At 37.8% G+C, this 10,630-nt stretch overlaps 1 protein-coding gene across 2 annotated transcripts in view; it reads left to right on the top strand.

The window, feature by feature from the left end:
- nrp2a (neuropilin 2a) overlaps nucleotides 1-10,630 on the top strand; it is a 72,137-nt gene that overhangs the window by 18,044 nt on the left and 43,463 nt on the right. For both annotated transcript variants that reach the window (XM_079856523.1, XM_079856522.1), the window contains exon 3: nucleotides 1,480-1,661. In XM_079856523.1, the coding sequence (XP_079712649.1) occupies nucleotides 1,480-1,661 (182 nt within the window). The remainder of the gene's footprint in view (nucleotides 1-1,479; nucleotides 1,662-10,630) is intronic.

The following is a 10,630-nucleotide window of genomic DNA, read 5'->3' on the forward strand; positions in this document are numbered from 1 at the left end:
TTTACACACACACACACACACACACACACACACACACACACACACACACACACACACACACACACACACACACACACACACACACTCCCTGAGTGACGTGGAGCCAGCAGTTATGTGGCTTAACCATGGATAACTCAGTGCCGATCGACAAGGAAAGATTAAAAACAGCAAAACAAAACGTCTTCATTCTTTTGTGGTTTTGTAGGAAAAAAGCTCAGACACTTTCATTCACATCATTGTGTTTTGAGATTCTGAACAATGTTTTGTTTTTTGGCTACTTTAAAGCACAAGTGCAATGATGTAAAGAACTAGAGATTTAAAAGTAACATTTCAAATTCTCATTAATTTACTGCATTGATTAATGCTTGCAGTTCGGTTCAATAAACCTGATTCACTGACTCTTTTTTTGAAGTTGCATGTTGTGACTCCATGAGCCCTTCAGCTGATGGACATCCCGTGATTTATATCGGTTTGACTGAATCATTTATTTGAATTGTTTCAAAAGAATCATTTGATTGGGATTCAATTGGCACCAATATCATCTTAATTGATATGAAGTTTTATTTTTTTAAAGAGTTTAGCACTAAGTTAAATCTAAACTTGCAGGATTTTGAAGGGACTCGTTTGCCTCCTGCAAAGACTGAGTTTGTTTTAAAGCTGCATAAATTAATTTTCTCAGTACAGAGGAAGTCTGGTCAGCATGTTGTGCTCTGAAGCAGTTAGGTTGGGAATGATGGCGTGTGTTCACAGGGATCTTGTTCTTGTTTAGGGGTTAAATGGGGCAAGCATTCCTGAGGTGTGAGAAGAAGTCTGACTCATGCCTCTCTATGGCCAGATTTATTATAAGGAAGCTCTCATGCAGACAGCCGGCTGGATTTTTGGGAGTCTTTTGCCTCATTTAGACATTGTGTGTGAAGTGTTTTGGCAGAAGAGGGCAACGGACATTAAGGGATTATTTTGGCTGGACAGGTGGTCATTGTCTCAGCTCCTTCAGTCTGTCTCTGAAGTGACATGAAAAAATGTGTGTTTGTTGTGATAAGGCAGCAGTCCACTGAGGGTCAAAGGTCACCCCAGCTCAAATTAAAACAACTCCTTGCAATTCCTTCACAGTTACTCATCCCAGCGGAAGATATTGCATTGCGTTTTTAATGTTTGTCCGTTCCAGAGGAACCTTTATTGCTCAAAGGTTGCTCTTTTATTGCGTAGGAGGCTTAATAATGGATATCTCAGTTATGCTTCAATATCAACTTTATCTGATGTAGATATTTTACAGTACTTTGCATTAGGAGAAATAGGAGATTTTTCATTATAGGAGAAATACAAATAGACAACTGTTGACTCGACACACCATAAAAGTACAGAGCTATAAAATAAAATGTGGATAGCAGCTCAGATCATTTGGTCTTGGAAGAAATATTTGAGTTCATATTGAGAATTTGAGATACATATTTTTGAACTTGCACTGTTTTCCGCTTTTAGGTATGACTTCATTGAGATCCGAGATGGAAATTCTGAGTCCGCGGAGCTGCTGGGAAAGCACTGCAGTAACATCGCTCCTCCTGCCATCATTTCCTCCGGTCCCGTCATCCACATCAAGTTTGTGTCTGATTATGCGCACCAGGGTGCCGGATTCTCCCTGCGCTACGAGATCTACAAGACTGGTGAGCGAGCTCAATCCTGCTGCTCATATGTGGTTAAGGAAATGGATAATTTCAGGAACACTTTTTTCCAAGGAAAATGTTCTATTCCTGACATTGAACAGCTCAAGCATTCCCATCCTTTATTTCCTTTCTCAGGTGCTTAGACTTTCTCATGCCATGTCTATGGGACACTCAATTATGGCTATTTTATATATAAAATTTTGTGCAAAAAAAATATTTTCAAATTTATAAACACCAATTTAAATTACATTTTGAAGACAAATGGATTTTTTTTTTTTTTTTTTTTTTTTTACTATTTTTGAAGTTTGCCATGAAGCTTCCAGCTCATTTGAGAACATTCTGTGGTGACATGCAGCTTACACACTTTCAGTGTCAGTTGTGTCTGCTGTAGATGTGTTGTGAGGGTCCTGCTGACAAGAATTCTGCAAATGTTTGGATTCTGCATTTTGAAAAATAATGAATCCAGTTTATCCTTTCAACGAGGCAATATTTCTTAAGAAACGTTTGGAACACTTCGCATAAGCCATTCTTTTTTGGGTCACTGTCTCTCCAGATGTGAAGAAAAAGCAACACATTTCCTTTAGCTGTTTTCTTTTGTCGCTCAGTGATCTTGGTGTTTATGTGTGAAGCCTCACTCGGTCTTGCTCTTTGATTGATGGTTGATTGGAGCAGGCTGGTTTTTGAGGGTCACGAGTGGCTCAGGTTGATTTTGGAGGTGCTCTTGTTACGCTGTAAATCTCGTTAGCGGAATGACCTCCTGCGACCTTTAACTCGCGGTTCCAGAAGGTCGCGGCTCCTCCGTCCTGCTGCAAGGCCGTCAGACACGTTGATTCTTAAATGTTCCCTCAAAGTTTCCGAAAAGCTCCCAGACCAATTAAACATCAAGGGAGAGAAGAAAATAAAATAAACTGAGTTTAGAGGAAAGGCGGGGAGGGGCGACGCTTAACTCTTTTCATCCCCCCGTGAGCATGCCAGGAATGCCCTCTTAATTGGACTCTGATCTCTTGTCCTTGGGGAATTCGAGTTTGGAGTGCACTGGCAAATTGTGTCTGTGGACTTTGGAGCCATTTGGAGCCATCTGTAGGGATTTTACTGTACTAGCTAGAAGTATACTAACAAGGCATTTAGTTAGGTATTTTTTTTACAGGCTAAGGTCAGACCACTTTTAAATGACCACCTATAAACACCTTATATATATATATGTGCCATCTGAAATTTTCTTCTAAAATGATCATTTTTATCAAGCTTTTATATTTAAGTTCAGTAAATTCACTTAAATGGCAATGAAAATTACCTATTAATTGTCATTTAAGTGAAATTACTGAACTTAAATATACAAGCTTTATAAAAATGATCATTCTAGAAGAAAATTTCAGATGGCACTTAGAGGCTTTTGCATCTGAACTCTTCATATATATATAATATAGTATATATATATATATATATATATATATATATATATATATATATATATATATATATATATATATATATACATACATGCTATATATATATATAATATATACATACATACATACATACATATATATATATATATATATATATATATATATATATATATATATATGTGTATATATATTTTCTTCATATATATGTGTGTATATATATATGCATATGTATACTGTATATGTGAATGTATATATACTGCAACATTCTGCTAAAGGTTCTGGGTGGATGCTAGTTTTTTTTTTTTTCCAAAGGACCACCCTTTAGTCTCTATAATATTGATATGGCTCAGGTCCCTTCTTTAGTGCAAGTCAATGGGATTACATTTAGGTAAGTATAAGCAAAAGTAATAGTGTTATTTGTCTTGGCAAACACCATTAACTAGCACTACAGCGTTCCATCAAAAATATTGCTCTAGCCTTTACACTCATGGGAGTGCAGCGATTAATGTTGTTTTGCAACAGCGATGATTAGCCTGGTAACATAAGCACCGTGGCTTCATCGTGGCTGATGGGAAAAACAGCAGAGTTATTCTATCTCTAAGCCTTCACCTCACCTCAGTAATTGCTGAAATCATCACCATTGCCCTCAGGTACTGTTACCACAGATACAGTTGCTAACTCTAGTAGTATGACTCACGTGATAAGCCCACAATCTCATTTTACACTAACCAGAGACAGCCCAAGAACATCTTTTAATAAAGGCATGATATGCTTTTTTCTTTTGGGATGCTAATATAGCATGTGTGGGTGTAGAGCGATGGAGTGAAGATGGTAGATTTATGACTTGTAAATGTTTTTTTTTGATCACTTGCCATTTTTGTGTTATGCTGTCTTCATGTCATTTCAGAATAATCAATAATATACTGTGTGTATATGGGTCAATGACGTGACGGGTCATTTTTTTTTGTCCAAAGGCCTTAATAATAATAAAAAAACAAATATATAACATCCAAAGTATGTAAGGTAGTACAACTTGATCTCTTTTACTGAATCCAAAAGGTTTTAATTATATTTTACTATATAAAGGTATTTTAAAGATTTTGAAGTGTCAAAAGGTCATTATATATTGGTAAAACCAATATAGTAAATATTTAAGTGGAATAATATTGTTTTTAATAACTAAAGGAACTACAATAATACAAATATAAAGCAGATAAGGCTCTCTTTTTTACATTTCCCCTTTTCTCCTTTCCCTGTGCAATGTTTTACTTGAATATGCTGGAGTGTTTACAGTAGTCCAATAAATGATTACATTTATGAGATCAGTGATAGTTTTTTTAATATTTCTTCTGTGGTACACACTATATACTATCTCAACATCAATGTCAAATCAGTTTTTAACTTTCAAATCAGTGGTTAAACCAAATGACTTTTTTGGTGACATTTTTTCCATCTTGTAAAAAATGACAAAAAACAGTGTTAATTGATTGTACAAACCACAAAATCTTATTAACACTTAGGTAAACTAAAAAAATTATTTCAAATATAGTTATATCTCCATTCTATTTTTTTACACTTCTAAAAACCTTATTCGTCAATGACCCATATACAGTATATATATATATATATATATATATATATAACATACACTGCCCGGCCCGGCCCAAAAAAGTCGCTGTTTGGATTTAAATAGGCAAAATGAGTCTATGATTGGATCATTATTGCAGAGATTATTATGTTTCTGACTTGTTATATATTTGGCAACAGTTTTTCTAATCCTAATTGATGGTGTGTGTAGCATTTCATTTCTTAAACAACCGTGTAGGAAGACACACCATGGATGCATGAATGACAATATCAAGATTCACCAGGCTCAAATTATAAAAGAATGGTTGGGAGGGAGTTTGAATAATCATTTTCACACATGAATTGGCACCAGGTGGTTTGGTGGATGGGTTAACGCTTTCGGGTTAAATTTTCTGCGACTGCGACTGCGCAACTTGGTTATAGGTTGCCAGGTTGAGGTGACAAACGGGTTGAAATTGTATATGGTGTGTGGATTGTGTGAATATAATGCATTTAATACAAGATCTGGCAACTGGTCAACATTAGAGAAACATATTGGTCCGATTATTCATAAAGGAGTTTGGGCCATGCAAATTACAGGAGTGTCCCGGGAGAAATCACAACCCGGGAAGGGTCCGGGAGATAGGGCTAAAAAACGGGAGAAACCCGGGAAGAACGGGAGTGTTGACAGGTATGCTTGTGATGTTATTTTAGAGATCACAAAAATATGTATCATGTATATACATGTATACATTAGTATCATATTAATATATTTTCTTAATTTATCTTTAATTTAAATATATATTTGTTCTAATGAATAAAAACAAATATAATTAATTAAAATTAATTAAGTAGATTAATATTATATTCATATTATTACATATAAATGTTATTATTAAATATTAGCCTGATTATAATGTTTAAACTCATAGGAGCATCTTAGGAGAAGGACATGGAGGCAGCATTAGTGTTTTGTGTAAGATCTTCTTGTTAACTTCTTTGATGCTAAAGGCAAATGACTGACGGTTCCCTTTTCCTGCAAGCCACAAAATAATGGTTGTTTATCTGTTAAAATACAGGTTTTGAGGCAGAGTAGTTCAGAAAATCCGACTTTACAGGTTTTGAAAGATAAAGACTGCCAAAAATGAAAAAACAACAATTCTCATCTTTGAGGGACCTGTTGTTTATACAACCTGCTCCGTTCACTGGAGTTGTGGGAAAGTGTTAGCGTGGGTGAGTCTCAGCGTTTATGTCTGTTTATATGGAGAGGCGTCGTAGAGATAATGATCTCTGGTGAACACTTTCCTCCGATGCATGTTCTCTTATCCAGCACTGGGAGCGAGAACATCAAACCCTCGTTCACGTTCGTGCAGAAATCCCACACTGGTCTCCGACAGACCCTCGGGTAACATGCAGTCACACTATTATGTAGATGATCTCTTAGGGCCATTACGGCTGACTAACGCTCCTTGGCTTAGAGCAAAAACGTGTTTGAAACCTTCAAAGTTAAACAGTGCTGACAAGACACCTTAAAAAAGTTCACAACATGCATCTTTAAGTGGATTAGCTCATGCTTTGCTTGGTCATGGACATAATCTCCACAGATAACTGCAGAATCTCAACTGTCTCGCCTGTCATTCATAAAAATTGTGTTGCATGCCCTGCGCATTGCATGCTCATTCATTTTATATTTTGGCTAATTAATGCTTTAAGTATCATTGTAATTCCCTCAACTCAATTGCAGTTTGCAGTTGCGAACTTTGAAGGAGATTTTGCACGATATAAATGAGTAAAACACGTTTTGAGGGTGTGGAAAGAGCTGGTGATCGGATGGGAATATAAACGATCGACTGGGAATTAAGTGGGAACACGCCTTTTGTGATGATCCAGACACATTGAAATGAATGCATTCACAGCGTTGTCTGATGCAGAGTGAGCTGTTGTGTGTAAGGGCAATTTAACGGGTAGTTCACCCAAAAATAATAATTCTGTCATCATATCCATTTACAGTAATCTCATCCTCATGTTTACATTGCACGTTTGAATCTTGCTGCAAAGTTGTTTCAACCTCTGACCCTTTATCTCGCACGGTCATATGTTCCTCGATCCCGGTCCCCTTTGCTGCCCCATTTCTTTGCCCCAGTTTATTGAGGCCAGATTTTTACCCCCAGTGGCATGTGCAACACAACAACCCCTCCTGCCCCAGTCACATGACTGTGACGCTGTTGCTACGGTTACTGCGGAAGACTTCCCGCCGAGCAGCCTTCGGGCCCACCGCCGCTGCCGTCTTCTGAGTGCACACTCAAAGGAAAGCGCTAGAAGAAGCGATCAGGGCCGTAGGTCTCTGTCGCTCTGGGTAACGTCAGTGCCGCCCCCCACCTGTGGCGGAGAAGCGGTCTGGAGGCTATCCTGGCTGCCCAGTGGAATTTACTACCACTTTAACAGTTGCTTTCAATCAGGTGCCATCTGCCTCGCTGTCTCGCTTCCTCTTCTCCTATAAAACGGCACATTTAAAGCCTTCAGCTATAACTACCTCTTCTTAAAGCCAGCAAACCCAGCTTTCTCAGATAGTATTGGCATGAAATGGAGAGCAAATGAATGGATTTTTCTTTTAAAGTCCCCCTGTAGTCAATCATTTTATCCCTTAAAACTCATCTTTGATCACCAAAATGACATATTTAAACGTTTTTTCCTTGAAATTTTTTTTGTCATGCCTTAAAATAGCTTCAATGTAACTCTACACCCTTGCCTCATTTAGTATATGCAAATGAGCCCCGCCTCCACTCACTCACAGCAGCTCAGAGATTCACTCGTTGACGATCACACGTTGACCTGATTGGTTACAAGGTAGTTTGTGACGTCAGAAACACCAGCAATTTCAAAGCGTGATTTTGAGACTGTCTTTGGTTCACTGCAATTTTAAGGAGAAAATACTCAGCAATGGTGTTGACTTATGAATTTGCACATTGCTTGTCTTAAAGCATATTACAAATAACACATAGACATTTAAACAACATTAAAAACTGACCACAGGGGAATTCTATTTTTAAATAAATTAATACTTTAAGTAAGGATGCATTAAAGACATTTATAATGTTACAAAAGATTTTTATTTCATATAAATGCTGTTGGAACTTTCCATTTGTCAAATAACTAAGATAAAATGTATCACAGTTTCCACAAAAATATTAAGCAGCACAACTGTTTTCAACATTTATAATAATCAGAAATGTTTTCTGAGCAGGAAATCAGCATATTAGAATGATTTCTAAAGGATCATGTGACACTGAAGATGCAGATTTGCATAGGAATACACTTTAAAATATAGTAAAATAGATTTACATTCATAATAATAATAATTACCATTGGTAATAGCTGTAGAACGTCATGTTCAAACTATGTTCTCTACTGACTCAAGTGCTGTTCATTCATCTTCCTTTTCTAACATAGAGCCCAAAAGCAGATTTGAGACTTAAACTGGCTTAATAAAAGGCAGCGCTTTTCACTTGTAATCACAGATAATCTATTAATACAACTGTTTAATCTTACAGAACTCTATGGCAAACCATAACCAATCTTCTGGGAAAATATTCCATTTGTTATTTGTTAAAAAAACCTGCTTGCTCGCTCAACTTAGCAGAATGATAATTTTCCATTTATTCGTTCAATTTAACGTATAGATGTGTTATTTTTATTTTCACACGTCCCAGAAGTCCTGGGATGGATGAAACACAGAGAGCAGAAACGTCAGAGATTCACTGCATCGAGGTGATCTCGGCCGACTGGTGAAAATGCGTGAATAATGCGGTGAGTGAACACAGACTTTGTCGTCCCACGAGAGGTCAGATAGAGGGAGTTGAACGAGCGACAGACAGCAGAAGGGGGAAATCCCTTGAACGTTGAGTGCGAGCGTTCACGCCACCCCAGTTTCTGCCCGGCAACTAACCCTTTCATTGCCACGCCTCTTTCATTACTGTACGGTCAACTGTAGTGACAGGCGGGCCGCAGACACTGCAGCGCAGCGGGAGGCATGTCCCGGGGAGGAGGAGGAAGAGACTGTTTTTGGTGTGTTCATAAGCATGAACTAATAAGCAGTAAGGGTGGGCGCTCATGCATGCATGCTCCCTGTGACTGTGTTTTACACACACACACACAATGCAGTCATGCAGTGGCGGTATGCATGGCAGGGTTTGAGTGTGTGGGGCAGCCGGCCAAGTGGAGTAATAGAAGCAGACTTTGACGGGACGACCCACTGCTCCTGCATCCAGACCCACAATGTAAGGGAACTTTATTTAGAACAAACACAGACATAAACGCTTCCCAAAAGCCATGGTGGAGTGAGTTGTGCATGTGCCTCACAGGGTTCAACCCTGGCCTGTGTCCTGTGTCATGTCCCACTTCTCCTTATGCTTGTCCTCCTTCAGTGTTTCTGTGTCTCTCCACTGTCAATTAAATGAGTGTGTTTTTTTTTATTACTGCATGATTTCAACATTCTTGGTCATCATATTTAAACATGTACCAAAGTACATGATCTTATCATCTGGGTAGTGTATGCATTGTAGGGTAAATTGATATATATATATATATATATATATATATATATATATATATATATTCATTTTATTGTTAATTAATTTTAGTTATGTATGTAAAAAAAAAACATTTACTATATCACAATCATAGGTAAAATGACATTTAATTTTGCCACAATATAAAACCATAATATTTTGCATTAAGATCACATGAAAAAAAGAACAGATGTCTGCACACTGAACTTAAGCTCCAGAAAGTTTATTCACAAAAGAGCGCAACATTTCGACAAGTTAAAGGCCTAGTTCACCCAAAAATGAAAATTCTGTCAGTAATTACTCACCCTCATGTTGTTCCAACCCCGTAAGACCTTCTTTAACTCCCAGAAGAAGGCATGTAGCCGAAACGCGTTGGAGTTTTTTAGTGGGTTAATGTGACCAAGCCATAATAATAAAGGCTTTTTAACTTTTGCAATTGAGAGTGCCTTGGAGTTCCTTTTTCCTTTTTGATTTTTGGCATTTAGTTTCCCATCCAAAGAGCACCTCGATTTTAACCAAACTTTGGAGTCCAGGAAGCGCTCCTCTACCATTCCTTTTTTCCCCGTAAGACCTTCGTTCATCTTCGGAACACAAATTAAGATCTTTTTGATTAAATCTGAGAGTTGTCTCACTCCTCCATAGGCTTCTAAGGGACTGAAACTTGCTGGCCCAGAAAGGGTATTAAAGAGATCGTTAATATAGTCCAAGTGACTACAGTGGCTCAATCTTAAGTTTATAAAGCGACGAGAATACTTTTTGTGCGCTAAAATAACGACTTTATTCCACTATTCATTTCCTTCTCTCTGGGCCTCGAGTTTTTTCACGTAGTGTAACTGCGCAGCGCTTCTGTGTTATACGTCACACGCATCACACACATGACCAGCGTCGGCCATTAGTGAGCCTACGTGTGACGTACAACACAGAAGCGCTGCGCTGTTACACTACGTGAAAAAACTCTAGTCACTTGGACTATATTAACGATGTCTTTAATGCATTTTCTGGGCCAGCAAGTTATAATGTCTTAGAAGCCTATGGAGGAGTGATCCAGCTCTCAGATTTAATCAAAAATATCTTAATTTGTGTTCCGAAGATGAACGAAGGTCTTACGGGGTTGGAACAACATGAGGGTGAGTAATTACTGACAGAATTTTCATTTTTGGGTGAACTAACCCTTTAAATACACGAGACGCAAGTTCTAGAAGCACATTTTTTAAAAGTTGAACTTCTTTTAACTTGAGCGCCTCGTTTTTAGTTTGCCGTGTCATATGCAAGACGCTGCAAAAGACGTGAGCTCAATGGTTAAAAACGTCCGTTTAGCGTGTTATTACATAGAAAACTAAAAATAGTCCAGTGTAATGGAAAAGTGCATTCTGTGTGAACTGCCCCTAAGTGTTCATTGGTTTAAAGACATTGGATGTATGTTTAA

The sequence above is a fragment of the Squalius cephalus genome, assembly GCF_949319135.1.
Source record: "Squalius cephalus genome assembly, chromosome: 2".
Classification (NCBI taxonomy): domain Eukaryota; kingdom Metazoa; phylum Chordata; class Actinopteri; order Cypriniformes; family Leuciscidae; genus Squalius; species Squalius cephalus.